The sequence below is a fragment of the Podarcis raffonei genome, chromosome 16, assembly GCF_027172205.1.
Source record: "Podarcis raffonei isolate rPodRaf1 chromosome 16, rPodRaf1.pri, whole genome shotgun sequence".
NCBI lineage: Eukaryota > Metazoa > Chordata > Lepidosauria > Squamata > Lacertidae > Podarcis > Podarcis raffonei.
This window is the reverse complement of record NC_070617.1, coordinates 9,811,023-9,827,204: the sequence shown is the minus strand read 5'-3', so window position 1 is coordinate 9,827,204 and position 16,182 is coordinate 9,811,023. Positions and strand designations below refer to the sequence as shown.

General features: G+C 46.7%; 1 protein-coding gene across 4 annotated transcripts in view; it reads left to right on the top strand.

Annotated features, from left to right (window-relative positions):
* The window catches only part of LOC128403326 (lysosomal acid glucosylceramidase-like), a 44,716-nt gene that overhangs the window by 15,124 nt on the left and 13,410 nt on the right, over positions 1-16,182 (top strand). For all 4 annotated transcript variants that reach the window (XM_053368013.1, XM_053368012.1, XM_053368010.1 and 1 more), the window contains exons 2-5: positions 5,804-5,903; positions 13,550-13,741; positions 14,748-14,894; positions 14,987-15,123. In XM_053368013.1, coding sequence (XP_053223988.1) covers positions 5,837-5,903; positions 13,550-13,741; positions 14,748-14,894; positions 14,987-15,123 — 543 coding nt within the window. In that variant the 5' untranslated portion in view covers positions 5,804-5,836. The remainder of the gene's footprint in view (positions 1-5,803; positions 5,904-13,549; positions 13,742-14,747; positions 14,895-14,986; positions 15,124-16,182) is intronic.

The window sequence follows — 16,182 nt, the reverse complement described above, 5'->3', positions numbered from 1 at the left end:
TGTTCTCACCACGTACGGGCAGCTTCCCTGCTCGTTTTTGTCTCAGATATGTGGCTTTGTCCTGTGGCCAATGTCAACATGATGATCACAAGATGCTTATGATAGCCCCTCAGGCAGATGGGTTTAAGGGGTGCAGGGCAGAGGACGAGACAAAAATGTGGAGGTAGAATAATCTACCAAGAGGTAGTAGCCATGAGGTATAGCTCAGTGGACTTTTCATGTTCAAAGGCTGTTGTAATGGTTATGGGGTTGGTCGTGCGTAAGTTGCCGCCACTCCTGGCTAGGTGGCCTGGTTAAACCTTTCCTGGCTGGACAGCCCCTCACTTCGTGGCTGTTCAGTCGCTGGCAGAATCCGACAGTGGGCATTTCTTCAACCTTTTCCAACATAAAAGTTGTTTGACGCCCAGTCTCCTCCTAGCCTCCCTGCGTAGAAGCCTTCTGCGCAGGGTGGGCGTGGGTAGCGGAGGACCTGTGCTCTTCCCGCTGGTGTCCAGTGAAGAGTCTCTGAGCCTGCTCTCCGCTTCCCCCATTGGCCCCCCTCCATCCCTGGTGTCGCGCTGATTTTCTTCCCCAACAGGAGACCTGCCTCTCTCCCTACTTGGCCCCTCTCCAGCATCGTCGTGAAGCCCCTCCTCCTCCTCTCGTTCCGATGGCAGTTCCCTGACATCCATCTCCCCCCCAGAACCCCCTCCACCCCTGGCCCGACCTCTGGATCCAACTTCGTCCCTGTCCTCGGCCGACGATGCGGGAAATCCTCGAAAGGAGCTGTCGCCATCCCCAGAGGATTCAAAACCCGCTTCCCACCCTCTCTGATCTCTCCTCGCGGGGTGGGCCTCCCAGTCTGAATCCTCCTTCTCTGACGCTTCTCCTCCCTCCTCTTCGGAGTCAGGAAAACCCTCGAACTCCTCCTCGTCGTCGGTGGTGCCAAATTGCTCCTCCCAGAATCTCGCTGGTGGTTTTGGTTTGCGTGGGAACCGACTGTGGAACTCTTCCACTAGATACCCGTCATTGATTGCCTCCGCGGGAACCCACGTGTCTTCAGACCGGGGTTCCCCCTCCCAAGCGACCACGTACTCTACCTTGCGCCCCCGCCACCTGGAATCAAGTATTTCCGTGGCTTGGTTGTGGTGTTCTTTCTCCTCTACTTGCAGGTGTGTGGTGACTTCTCCCTCCCGTCCCGGGAATTCCCGCCCCTCCCTGTACGGAGAGAGTAGGGACCTATGGAACACCGGGTGTAACTTCATGCTGTCAGGCAGCTTGAGCCTAAATGCCACGGGGTTCACCTGCTGTGTTACCTCAAAAGGTCCCAGTCGCCTCGGCTGCAACTTCTTGCACCCTCCCTTAAAGGGTAACCCTCGGGTTGACAACCACACCCGGTCCCCCACCCGTATGGTCTCCCCTTCCCGACGGTGCTTGTCTGCCTGCCTCTTGTAAATTTCTTTGGCCCTCTCCAAATTCATCTGGAGTTGCTGGTGCAAGGTTTAATTGCTTTAATTTACACTGAAATTGACTGTCTGTGTAGTGGAATGAAGGTTTAACATTGAGAATGGCTAAATACGTGTTGGACCATGATGGGCCATTGGCACAATCCAATAGGCTCTGAAATGCTGATAGATTTCCATGAGGATTTTTTAAAATATAAAAGTTGCAAATGGCTGCAGAATGTGTGTTGCTGGCATCTGTCTGTATCGAAAAATCATGGAATGTGCCTTTGGGGGTGAAGTAATACTGCTGGAGAATCGCAGCGCCTGCTGTGGCTGCAGAGACTGGTAACTCATAACTGCTGCCTCCTGTGCTGTTTTTGCTGCGTTAGCAGGCACCAAAATAACCTCTCCAGGGAGCAGTCCTGGCCAGTGTGTATGGAGGTCCTGGGCTGCCCAGACGGCAATATCCCCCTCTTGACCTTGCTGACGTGGTCCAAAGGAAAGCAGAGCAATAAGTTTGGTACCAGCTTGGCTGCAGGAGTCGCCAGAAGGAGGCGTACAAGGCGCCATCCAACCGTCTTAGGGACTCCACTCCAGATTTGTGTAGGGTTTTCCCCTTCGCATTTTCTTATCCCAAAAATGCAAAATGTGGGGAACTGGGAAAATGAGAAACGGAGTTAATGCAAAGGTCTAGCCAAGTCTGGTTCAAAAGGCAGGGCAGGCTGAGATGGCACTGGGCATCAGGAAGGAAGCTAGTTTGGGCCTCTAAAATTCCAGGGAGTTGAATGATCATGGTGTTGTAAACAAAAATTGCCCTTTTCCCTTATGGGGTATCCAAGAGCCCATATAGAGTCCTTACATAGGTTCCCTATTGGTAGGAGAAAATAACAGAGGCCAACCAGAGAATATTGAGAAGCAAAGCAGCTAGTAAGCTTGATCTTTACTGATCTGTTGCAACAGGGTGCTCCCCTCACACGCAGGAAAGGAGGAGGACCCAGAAAAATGGTGTGCAAGGCCTTATAAAGACTTTTGAAATTGCCACCCTGTAGATCAAGACCACCCCCAGAAACATCATACATACATCACAGAAGGGGTGTAACCTAAGACCACCCCTCAGATACATCATACCTACATCACAGAAAAGGCGGTCTAAGCAGAAATTTAAATGTTGTTTATCTCTTGTCCTTGTTTATCACCTGTCTGGCAGGTTACTTGATTGGATTGCCTGGGGAGCCTGGCCAGTCTTTTGTAATGATAAATACTTAGTTCCTGGACCAGGTCACAGGCTCATACCCTATTCAAACACAGACAGGATTTGTGAAGGAAAAGACAATGGGGAGGCTTTTCCATTTTGACCTTGCAGAGAAAAGATTTGGTCAGTTTAGGAATCAAAATGGTACCAGATTGGCCTTCCTGTGCTGATCTATGTATGTGCTTGGTTGGTACACTTATGAACATTACCATATATCGGTATCTAAGACCATAAAATTCCTATTACAGTGGGAAGAAGAAGAAGGGGACTGCCTAAAGCGCTTGAAATCCACTCCATCATTTCTGCCTGCCAGAAGTGTTATACTTCAAACCTCGGTTGTTGAACGTAATCCATTCCAGAAGCCAGTTTGGCTTCCGAAATGTTTGACAACCGAGGCACAGCTTCCGATTGGTTGCAAGAGCTTCCTGCACTCAAGCGGAAGTCGCGCCAGACGTTCGACTTCCGAAAAACGTTCGAAAACCAGAGCATTTACTTCTGGGGTTTCGGCGTTTGGGAGCCGAAATGTTCCAAAATGGAGCTGTCCAGGAACTGAGGTTTGGTTGTACTTAATAAATTGTACAAAGTACAAGTACAATAGGTTCATCCCAGGTCGATGTTTGGACTGCAGCTTTGGCCCAGAGGATGGCAGCATGTCATGTTGTCGATGGCTCCTGGCTAACCGCCCAGGAAATCAGAAACACACACACACACACACAGAGCACACTTTTCAGTTCTTTTATTTCAACTGGAATACAACAACTCAGAAAAAGCATCTTACTCTCAGTCTGAGGTTGCACAGAGTAAAGCTCCCCTCCCCTCCGTTACTTAGGGTTGCCATATTTGGAAGAGCAAAAAAGAGAAGAAGAGTTTGGATTTGATTTCCCACTTTATCACTACCCTAAGGGGTCTCAAAGCGGCTAACTATCTCCTTTCCCTTCCTCCCCCACAACAAACACTCTGTGAGGTGAGTGGGGCTGAGAGACTTCAGAGAAAAGTATGACTAGCCCAAGGTCACCCAGCAGCTGCATGTGGAGGAGCAGAGACGCGAACCCGGTTCACCAGATTACGAATCTACTGCTCTGAACCACTACACCACACTGGTGTAGTGTATGTGTGCGTGTGTAGCTGGCTCAGCCGGGGATCGGGAGCCTCCCAACTGCATTAGTGCGCACACACAAACACACCCACACACCCACAAAACAGAAACAAAAAACCCTGAACATTTCTTGTAAATACATACAGGTAACAAAAAATGTAAAAACCAGAAAAAAATCAAAACAATGTATTATTTATTTATCTATATATTACATGTATATACTACTTGTATCTTCCAAGCATCTCAAGGTAGGTTAGGCTAACAGATGATGCCTGAGCCAAAGGTCACCCAGTGAGCTTCATGACTGAGTGGGGATTCGAACCCTGCTCTCCCAGATCATAGTCCAACACAGGGATGGGGAACCTCGGGCCGGGAGGCCAAATGCAGTCCTCTAGGACTCTCTCCCTACTAGCCATGACCCCTCTCATCACAACATATATACCCCTAACCAGTCCTGTTTTCCCTGGCTGGAACATGTCCTTGACCCATAATATTGTGTCCCATTCTGGGCACCACAATTTAAGAAGGGTGTTGACAAGCCGGAACACATGCAGAGGAGGGCAACCAATATGGTCGAGGGTCTGGAAACCAAGCCTTATGAGGAACAGTTGGGGGAACTGCGTATGTTTAGCCTGGAAAAGAGGAGACTGAGAGCGGATCTACACATGGGAGATGGGGGTGGGGGAATGCTATCAATAAGTCAGAAATTAAGTAGCCATAACAAAAGAAAAAGAAAAACCCTATGGAAAAATCACATGTAAAAATTGTTTGCTCTCCGGTGCCCTCTGCTGTTGCATGTTTATAACGCATTCAAAGCGTTGTTTCTTGACTAATGGAGCTGAGTCCAGAGAGTAGATAGATTAGCCATCTTCAAATATCTAAAGGGCTGTCGTGTGCAAGATGAAGCAGGCTTGTTTTCTCCTGCTCAGAAGCGTAGCACTCAAAACAATGACTTCAAGTTACAAGAAAGAAGATTCAGAACGAAATATCAGGAAGAAATTTCTTACAGTAAGAGCAGTGGAACAGTCTTCCTCAGAAGGTGGTGGATTCTCCTCCCTTGGAGGTTATTAAGTAGAGGTTAGATGGCCGTCTGTCATGGATGCTTTAGCTGAGATTCCTGCACTGCAAGGGGTTGGACTAGATGACCCTCAGGGACCCTTCCAACTCTACGGTTCTGTTGACCTCTCACGATGCCTCGTGGGTAGAGGATAGAGAATCAGGTGTCTGAATATGTGTCTTGAAACTAGCCTACAGTATACAGTGGTACCTCTGGCTAAGAATTTAATTCATTCTGGCGGTCTGTTCTTAACCTGAAACTGTTCTTAACCTGAGGTACCACTTTAGCTACTGGGGCCTCCCACTGCTGCCGCACGATTTCTGTTCTCATCCTGAGGTAAAGTTCTTAACCTGAGGTACTATTTCTGGGTTAGTGGAGTCTGTAACCTGAAGCATCTGTAACCTGAAGCGTCTGTAACCCGAGGTACCACTGTACAGTGGTACCTCTGGATGCGAACGGGATCTGTTCCAGAGCCCTGTTCGCATCCAGAGCAGAATGGAACCCACGTCTGTGCATGCGCAGGTCACGTTTCACCACTTCTGCGCATGTGCATGATGTCATTCTGAGCGTCTGTGCATGCACGAGTGGCGAAACCCAGAGGTAACACGTTCCGTTACTTCCAGGTCGCCGCAGAGCGCAACCCAAAAACGCTCAACCTGAAGCATTTTTTTTTCAATTTCATTGTTCTGCATGGGACAGTGACAATAAAGATATCATATATATCTTCAACCTGAGATATGACTGCACTAAGGTAAGACTGGCATTATTTGCCCCACCAACTTTTCCTTTGGCACCGCACACCACTGGCACACGGCCCCTGGAAGGTTTTGCAGAAGGCAACGTGGCACATAGGTTGGGAAACACTCCCTATCTTGCACTGGGTCTTGTCACATTGCAAGGCAGTTGTTGGGTTACGTCAAAGTGTGTGTATGTGTGATTTCCTGATAAGCAGGTCTCAACCCTTCTGCACATAGGTGCGACTTCTCTCAAGATTTGACGAAAGCAGCATGAGGACTGTGGGGGCCAGCCTTTTCCTCCTCTTCTTCCTCCTTCAGGTGGTCGCAGGTGACACAGGTGAGTGGAAAGGGCCACTGTACTGTGAGGGAGGGGAGACATAAGGATTCAAGAGCGCTGTTGGGCTGGGTCATCTAAGGGCAGCTCTAGAAAGAACAGCCCTCTGTTTCAGGGAGAAGGGAAGCTGGTGCTCTCCAGATGCTACTGAAGCTCATGGAAGTCGGAGTCCAAGGACACTGCTGAACTACAACTCCCATCATCCCTGCCCATTGGCCATTCTGACTGGGGCTGATGGGAGCTGGAGTATCAGGCAGCAGAGGAACCAACCCCCAAGGCAGGTCGCCAGGAACAGATAAGACAAGGAAAAGTCCTTACCATCTGCTTTTATTCAATATTTACAGAGAGAGAGAATGTTTAGAAGATTACCGTATTTTTTGCTCTATAAGACTCACTTTTTCCCTCCTAAAAAGTAAGGGGAAATGTGTGTGCGTCTTATGGAGTGAATGCAGGCTGCGCAGCTGTCCCAGAAGCCACAACAGCAAGAGGGATCGCTGCTTTCGCTGCGCAGCGATCCCTCTTGTTGTTCTAGCTTCTGAGATTCAGAACATTTTTTTTCTTGTTTTCCTCCTCCCCAAACTAGGTGCGTCTTGTGGTCTGGTGTGTCTTATAGAGCGAAAAATACAGTATACATTAAAATATTTTTCTAAGAAAGATATGCTAATATGCTTAGGATAAGAATGTAAAGTATATGTACGAGCTGGAAAAGGAAAGAGATAAAAGAAGTACAAACGATATATTTGGAGAATGCAAGGATAAATGTGGAGATAGAGATTTAAAGAAGTCGAATTGTGGCGGAGAGAAGCCGCGGGTGGGGGGGGGAATGCTATGCAACAAGTATATTTGTTTTCAATGTTTTTGAACTGTGTTTCTTTGTTCTTTTTAAATTTCACCCCCCCCTTCTGTTGATGTTCTGTTTTTGCTGTATTATTAAAATAAAATAAAATAAAATATTTACAGAGAGAGGGTTGGAAATGCAGTCTCTTGGAATAATGGCGCTGCTCAGAGTAATAATAATAATAATAATAATAATAATAATAATTTATTATTTATACCCCGCCCATCTGGCTGGGCCTCCCCAGCCACTCTGGGCGGCTTCCATAAAAACCAAAAATACAGTAAAATATCACACGTTAAAAACTTCCCTGAACAGGGCTGCCTTAAGATGTCTTCTGAATGTCAGGTAGTTGTTTATCGCTTTGACATCTACTGGAAGGGCGTTCCACAGGGCGGGCGCCACTACCGAGAAGGCCCTCTGCCTGGTTCCCTGTAGCTTTGCTTCTCGCAATGAGGGAACCGCCAGAAGGCCCTCAGCGCTGGACCTCAGCGTCCGGGCAGAATGATGGGGGTGGAGACGCTCCTTCCCCTTCTCTCCCACATCCTAATTCGTCATCCTTTCTACGGATGGCGCTGAGGCCCCTTTGCTTCTGAGCCCTTTGCTCTCAGACTTTTAAGGCTCGCCGGGTTCTGGGAGATGGTGGGTCTGGAATGCTTTCTAGTGATAACGTGTCAGCCAGCTGCTCTGGTTCTGCCCGCTCATCCTCCTCCTCCTCTCCCATTATTTCCCAACTTTCCCCCTCATCTTCCTCTGAGCTGTGAGCTTCACTCAAACCCCTGTTGTAATTTTGAGCTGCCTCCTTCTTCTCTGGAAGAGTCAGGCTGGGGAAGCAGACACCCCCATTCCATGCCTGACTTGCAGTCTTCCCATGAAGGCATAAGGTTGGGCCCTGTGAGAAGAGGGTTCTGGATTAGATGGGGCCCCTTGGCTTGATCCAGTTTGAACAGTGCCAACAAAGAGCCCCAAAGAGCCCCAAGTTACAGGGAACCAGGCAGAGGGCCTTCTCAGTAGTGGCACCCGCCCTGTGGAACGCCCTCCCACTGGATGTCAAAGAGAAAAATAACTACCAAACTTTTAGAAGACATCTGAAGGCAGCCCTGTTTAGGGAAGCTTTTAATGTTTAATCGGTTATTGTATTTTAATGTTTTGTTGGAAGCCGCCCAGAGTGGCTGGGGAAACCCAGCCAGATGGGCGGGGTATAAATTATTATTATTATTATTATTATTATTATTATTATTATTATTATTATTAAATGTACATAGAGTTCCAGCGCCGAGGGCCTTCTGGCGGTTCCATCGTTGCGAGAAGTGAGGTTACAGGGAACCAGACAGAGGGCCTTCTCGGTAGTGGTGCCCACCCTGTGGAACGCCCTCCCTTCAGATAAGCAGCCATCTTATCTTTAAAAGACATCTGAAGGCAGCCCTGTTTAGGGAAGTTTTTAATATTTATTGCTGTATTGTTTTTAACACTTGATTGGGAGCCGCCCAGAGTGGCTGGGGAAACCCAGCCAGATGGGCGGGGTATAAATTATTATTATTATTATTATTATTATTATTATTATTATTATTATTAATCTGCTCATCTCTAGAGCAGAGGGGGAGAGCTCAGTTGGAAAAGCATGGCACTCTTAATCTCAAAGTCGTGGGTTCGAGCCCACCTTGGGCACAAGATTCCAACAGGGGGTTGGAATAGATGACCCTCATGGTCCCTTTCAACTTTTCTATTATTCTATTATCATTATTATTAATAATAGCATCCTGCCTTTCCACCTGTATTATCGTCAATTCAGGAAATAACAGACCCTCCAAGTATCCTGATTTCCCAGGGACAGTCCTGGAATTACAGAAGTCCCTGTTTCTGATTTGATCCCAGACTGTTACACTTGTCCTTTTTGAAGGATGTCCCTATTTTCATCGGAGAAATGTTGGAGGGGGTGGAAGCTAAGGGACACTGGTGCTGTCCTCAAGGTTGAGGCCTTGTAGTGTTAATGTTTCCAGTGTGTACAACCAGAATTTCTCCATTATTTTTTTTTTTTATACTAATGTTGAGGGATCTGTGGGCGTCCCTACAGCAGTTATAGCAATTAACTGCAATAGCAGTTAACTAATTTATGATTAGCTGCAGCCTTCCCAAACCCAGATCAAACTTGCCTGAAGTGCTGTTTGATGTTTTCATTATGATATGGGGGAAATGCGCAACGCAAAGCATTTATTAGTGAAAACAAGATGCAGAAATGCATTAAATTAGGGCCGCTTGCCACATAGATGTCTGTGGTGTTAAGCAAGATTATATGCACAGAAGTGTGTATTAAGAGACATGCGAAAGTGATGACGGATTCTTGTGAGGGCGGATTCTTGAAGAATCCCAGTCTGGCATGAAAATGTGGTGAGGACTGGAATAAATTTACAGAGTATATCAAAAGTGTTTGTGATGAACAATTAATATTTGTTGGTTTCCAAGAAGCTCTGTGAAAAATATTGATAGAAATATTGCCTAAAAATATGGAATGATTAAGATTGGTAGAGGGCAATATAAAATTTAGAAATGTGAGAGGAAGAGATAATACGGAGAATTGTCAGACATGCTGATGGAAGTCTAAAAGAATGATTAAGTGAGGATTGGGTGTTTAATTTTGTACAAATTTATGTTGGAAAACCCCCTTCATGGATCACTGCCTTGCCGTGGCGAAGGGGCTTGAATAACTCAGAGAAGCTATGAACTACGCCGAGCAGGGCACCCAAGATGAACAGGTCATAGTGGAGAGTTTTGACCAAACGTGATCCACCTGGAGGAGGAACCGGCAAGCCACTCCAGTATCCCTGCCAAGAAAACTCCATGGACAAAGACAACAGGCATATAAAAGTTATGACGCTGGAAGATGAGCCCCTCAGGTCGGAAGGTGTCCAACATGCTACTGGGGAAGAGCGGAGGGCAAGTACAAGTAGATCCAGAGCTGATGAAGCGGCTGGGCCAAAGCCGAAAGGACGTTCAGTTGCGGATATGCCTGGAAGCGAAAGGAAAGTCCAATGCTGTAAAGAAAAATATTGCATAGGAACCTGGAATGTAAGAACCATGAACCTGGGTAAGTTGGATGTGGTCAAAAATGAGATGGCAAGAATAAATATTGACGTCCTGGGCATCAGTGAACTAAAATGGACAGGAATGGGCGAATTCAGTTCAAATGACCATCATATCTACTACTGTGGGCAAGAAACCCGTAAAAGAAATGGAGTGGCCCTCATAGTCAACAAAAGAGTGGTGAAAGCAGTACTGGGATGCAATCTCAAAAATGATAGAATGATCTCGATACGAATCCAAGGCAGACCTTTTAACATCACAGTAATCCAAGTTTATGCACCAACTACTGGTGCTGAAGAAACTGAAATTGACCAATTCTATGAAGACTTACAACACCTTATAGAAGCAACACCAAAGAAGGATGTTCTTCTCATTATAGGGGATTGGAATGCTAAAGTAGGGAATCAAGAGATAAAAGGAACAACGGGCAAGTTTGGCCTTGGAGAGCAAAATGAAGCAGGGCAAAGGCTAATAGAGTTCTGTCAAGAGAACAAGCTGGTCATCACAAACACGCTTTTCCAACAACACAAGAGACGACTCTACACGTGGACATCACCAAATGGGCAGCATCGAAATCAGATTGATTATATTCTCTGCAGCCAAAGATGGAGAAGCTCAATACAGTCAGCAAAAACAAGACCTGGAGCTGACTGTGGCTCAGATCACCAGCTTCTTATAGCAAAATTCAAGCTTAAACTGAAGAAAGTAGGAAAAACCACTGGGCCGGTAAGATACAATCTAAATCAAATCCCTTATGAATACACAGTGGAAGTGAGGAACAGGTTTAAGGATTTAGATTTGCTAGACAGAGTGCCTGAAGAACTATGGATGGAGGCTCGCAACATTATACAGGAGGCAGCAACGAAAACCATCCCAATGAAAAGGAAATGCAAGAAAGCAAAGTGGCTGTCCAATGAGGCCTTACAAATACGGGGGAGAGAAGGCAAGCAAAATGCGAGGGAGATAGAGAAAGATACAGGAAATTGAATGCAGATTTCCAAAAAATAGCAAGGAGAGATAAGAAGGCCTTCTTAAACGAGCAATGCAAAGAAATAGAGGGAAACAACAGAATGGGAAGAACCAGAGATCTGTTCAAGAAAATTGGAGATATGAAAGGAACATTTCGTTCAAAGATTGCCATAATAAAGGACAAAAGTGGTAAGGACCTAACAGAAGCAGAAGACATCAAGAAGAGGTGGCAAGAATACACAGAGGAATTATACCAGAAAGAAATGGATGCCTCGTACACCCCAGGTAGTGGGGTTGCTGACCTTGAGCCAGACATCCTGGAGAGTGAAGTCAAATGGGCCTTAGAAAGCATCGCTAATAACAAGGCCAGTGGAAGTGATGGTATTCCAGCTGAACTATTTAAAATTTTAAAAGATGATGCTGTTAAGGTGCTACACTCAATATGCCAGCAAGTTTGGAAAACTCAGCAGTGGCCAGAGGATTGGAGAAGATCAGTCTACATCCCAATCCCAAAGAAGGGCAGTGCTAAAGAATGCTCCAACTACCGCACAATTCCACTCATTTCACACGCTAGCAAGGTTATGCTTAAAATTCTACAAGGAAGGCTCAAGCAGTATGTGGACCGAGGACTCCCAGAAGTGCAAGCTGGATTTAGAAGAGGCAGAGGAACCAGAGACCAAATTGCAAACATGCACTGGATTATGGAGAAAGCCAGAGAGTTCCAGAAAGACATCTACTTCTGCTTCATTGACTATGCAAAAGCCTTTGACTGTGTCGACCACAGCAAATTATGGCAAGTTCTTAAAGAAATGGGAGTGCCTGATCACCTCATCTGTCTCCTGAGAAATCTCTATGTGGGACAAGAAGCTACAGTTAGAACTGGATATGGAACAACTGATTGGTTCAAAATTGGGAAAGCAGTACGACAAGGCTGTATATTGTCTCCTTGGTTATTTAACTTATATGCAGAATTCATCATGCGAAAGGCTGGGCTGGATGAATCCCTAGCCGGAATTAAGATTGCTGGAAGAAATATCAACAACCTCAGATATGCAGATGACACAACCTTGATGGCAGAAAGTGAGGAGGAATTAAAGAACCTTTTATTGAGGGTAAAAGAGGAGAGCGCAAAATATGGTCTGAAGCTCAACATCAAAAAAACGAAGATCATGGCCACTGGTCCCATCACCTCCTGGCAAATAGAAGGAGAAGAAATGGAGGCAGTGAGAGATTTTACTTTCTTGGGCTCCATGATCACTGCAGATGGTGACAGCAGCCACGAAATTAAGAGACGCCTGCTTCTTGGGAGGAAAGCAATGACCAACCTAGACAGCATCTTAAAAAGTAGAGACATCACCTTGCCAACAAAGGTCCGTATAGTAAACGCTATGGTTTTCCCAGTAGTGATGTATGGAAGTGAGAGCTGGACCATAAAGAAGGCTGATCATCGAAGAATTGATGCTTTTGAATTATGGCGCTGGAGGAGACTCTTGAGAGTTCCATGGACTGCAAGAAGATCAAAGCTATCCATTCTTAAGGAAATCAGCCCTGACTGCTCGCTGGAAGGACAGGTCGTGAAGCTGAGGCTCCAATACTTTGGCCACCTCATGAGAAGAGAAGACTCCCTGGAGATGCTGGGAAAGATGGAGGGCACAAGGAGAAGGGGATGACAGAGGATGAGATGGTTGGATAGTGTCTTCGAAGCTACAAACATGAGTCTGACCAAACTGCGGGAGGCAGTGGAAGACAGGAGGGCCTGGCGTGCTCTGGTCCATGGGGTCACGAAGAGTCGGACACGACTAAACGACTAAACAACAAGATGTTGGAAAACTAATAAAAAATAATTTAAAAAAAGAAAATGTGGTGAGCTGAACTTAAGATTGGAAAAAAAGAGAAACCGCAATTATTATTTTGTAATTTGTTGAAATAATACTTCACCCTCCCCAAGGGAGCCAGGGCACAATTTAAAAGCACAAACACAACAGAAGCATCTTAAAACAGTTAAAACATTCCAAAAGCAATTTATGTTAAAACAAAATACAAACATTCTAAAAGCAGTTATGGCCAAAAGAAGTCTTCAATCCAGGTATCTTGAGTTGCCTGGAACAGTAGCCTTCAGTCAGCAAATGCCCTGGCTAAACACATAACCTCCAACATTTCTCCGATGATAATAGGGACGTCCAAGGTGGTGCTGTGGGTTAAACCACAGAGCCTAGGACTTGCCAATCAGAAGGTCGGCGGTTCAAATCCCTGCGACGGGGTGAGCTCCCGTTGCTCGGTCCCTGCTCCTGCCCACCTAGCAGTTCGAAAGCATGAAGTGCAAGTAGATAAATAGGTACCACTCCGGAGGAAGGCAAACGGCGTTTCCGTGCGCTGCTCTGGTTTGCCAGAAGCGGCTTAGTCATGCTGGCCACATGACCCGGAAGCTGTACGCCGGCTCCCTTGGCCAGTAATGCGAGATGAGGACTGCAACCCCAGAGTTGGTCACAATTGGACCTAGTGGTCAGGGGTACCTTTACCTAAGGAAAAGGGGGACATTCCGAGATCAAAACAGAAATGGACGGCTTCTGTACATCCAGGTCTGTCCCTGGAAAATAGGCACACTTGGAGGGTCTGAAAACAGTTATTGGTTGTTAAATTTGAACAACAACAACAACAACAACGTTAGGGAAGGCCACCTCAGAGCATGTGCAGAGCACCCCCTCTGAAAGGAGCCATTTCCCTCCTCCTGCTCAGCTTTGTGTCTTTTCCATCTCTCACCTAGCGAGCTCCCCTTGCGCGCCCAAGCGTGTCGGCCCTGGTGCCATGGTGTGTGTCTGCAACGCAACTTACTGCGACATGATGGGCCCCCTCTCCCTCCCACCCGAGGGCACCTTTGTCAAGTATCTGAGCAGCAAGGCTGGCAAGCGCCTGGAGCGAAGCAAAGGGAAGCTTTTGGCAAACAGGAAACGCTCAGGTAAGGAGGGCCTTTTCTAAACAGGTGGGTTGGAGGAAGAAACATGCCGCTCCATCAAGCTTTCTCTTCCTCCGCTGTTGCCTGGGAGTAGCTGTGCCACCAGACTGCCTCAGGGAGAGAGATGGGAAGTGAGGCTCATCAGCTATCCCAAAAGCCCAGCTCCATCAGGTACTTCTTGTCCCTGAGCTGTGCCAGCTGTTCATTATAACTGCCGAATAACTGGTGCCCGATTTAATTTCCTACTTTCTTCCCTTGTTGTCCCATCCCCCTTGCATGTCATGTTTTCTTAGACTGTAAGCCTGCAGACAAGGACTGTGATGCTTTAATTTCTTGCATGTTTTTATTTAAATTGCATTTAGTTTCTTCATGCATAGGGACGTGGGTGTCACTGTGGGTTAAACCACAAAGCCTAGGGCTTGCCGATCAGAAGGTCGGCGGTTCGAATCCCTGCGACGGGGTGAGCTGCCCTTGCTCAGTCCCTGCTCCTGCCAACCTAGCAGTTTGAAAGGACACCAGCGCAAGTACCGTAGTCAAAGAAAATGCTGACAATTAGCGAAAATAAACATTATTTTTTAAATGAATTCTCTAAACAAATTTGAACTGTAAGTGATGAAATTAAAACACAGTTTGCAATGTTTCACTCTGGGTCAGCGGCACCTTTGGCACAACTGATCTTGGCAGCGTGACATCAGTCGTGTCAAAGGTGCAGCTGACCCCACTGCTGCTGCTGGGCGCCCCCCAGAATTCGGTGCCCAGGTGCCCCGCACCCCTTGCACCCCCGGGTAAAGACGGCCCTGGGAGTCAACCCTCCTGCTCTCAGTCAGGGCAGAGGAAGAAGAAGTAGCAACTCCTTCTTACCCCACCCCACCGCAATGGACTCAGGGTAATTCTGGGCTGGGTTAGAGGCAATTGGGGGCTGAGATTGGGAAGGAGGCTATGAGCAGCTCTAGTAACCTCTTCTTCTCCCAGACCTAACTCACGTCCTCCATCTCTACCTCCTCTGAAGGGCTCCTGTATTCCTACAATCCCTGTGTTCACTACCAGTGTATTAAAGGTTTTGGTGGCTCCCACACAGACTCATCCTCAATTAATATCCTGCAGTTGTCTCCACCAGCCCAAGAGCACCTGCTCCGGTCCTACTTCTCCAAAGACGGTAAGCAAATCCAGAGGTTTGTATTTTGTATTTATTTAATCCATAAATCGATTCCCTTAAAGTCCCCTGTTTCCCTCCCCGTCTCGCTGCAGGCATCGAGTACAACCTTTTGCGCTTGCCCATTGGCTGTTCGGACTTCTCCACTCGCCCGTACTCTTACGACGACGACTGCCCCGACGACTTTGAGCTGAAATGTTTCAGCCTAGTGCAGGAGGACACCAAGTTGAAAGTGAGTGGAGCCGGCTTGAAAGGGGAGGCCTCTGCTCCCCTCCTGTGGTTCTCCCAGATACCAATAGCAGACTCCCTTCTCCAGGGGCCAACCTGAGGTCACATTCACACCACAAAAATGAAAGCTTTATGCTGATGCTTTCAACAGCCATGAAAGGCTTCTGACTGACCCCAAGGACTCTCAGCACCCTTAACAAAACTGCAGTTCAGGCTTGTTTTACAACAAAGAAGAGCTAAAGTTACAACGAGAAATTCTGTTTTAAAAACTGAAATGTAGCTGTGTTGAACAGCCACAGGACAGTTTGTGAAAATTCACCAGTGTTTTAAGATGCACTTTTCTCCTAAAGTACAGTCGTACCTTCGATCCTGAACGCCTTGCGAGTCGAAAGTTTTCGGCTCCCAAACATTGCAAACCTGGAAGTGAGCGAATGCTCTTTTGTAAGCCGAACGCCCGATTTGGCTTCCACGGCTTCCGAACGTTTGGAAGTCAAACGGACTTCCGGAATGGAATCCGTTCGACTTCCGAGGTACCACTGTACACATTTCTGCAAGTAGATTTCCCTAACATAATGTATTTCTGTATCTTATTTTCATGAATGTATACATATTCATATAATATACATTTGCATATTGTAACTATAATATACACCTATAATATACATATTCATATAATATACATACATATATATGTGTATACACACACATATGTATACAATATGCATTTCCCACCCCAACATTTCCCCCTAATAGACACGTTTTGATAAATGTTATTTGGTTGGAGAACCCCATTGCAAATTTCAGAGAAGTGCCCATTCCGACAGATAATTCTCTGCCTCAGCTCATGCGAATTAGTGCGTGTTGCGCTGAAACACAAAAACCAAACTGGATTTCGCCTCCATCCCTACACACACCCTAAAACTACAAATCCCCTCATTCCCCAGGGGCTTATGCAATTCCTCCAGAGGCTACTCAGGCCAATGGGGTGACTTTTTGTGGGGCTGTGGATGTTGCCAGACCCCCAAACCCTGCTCGCCCCCCCCAGGTGGATGAGGGCACAATC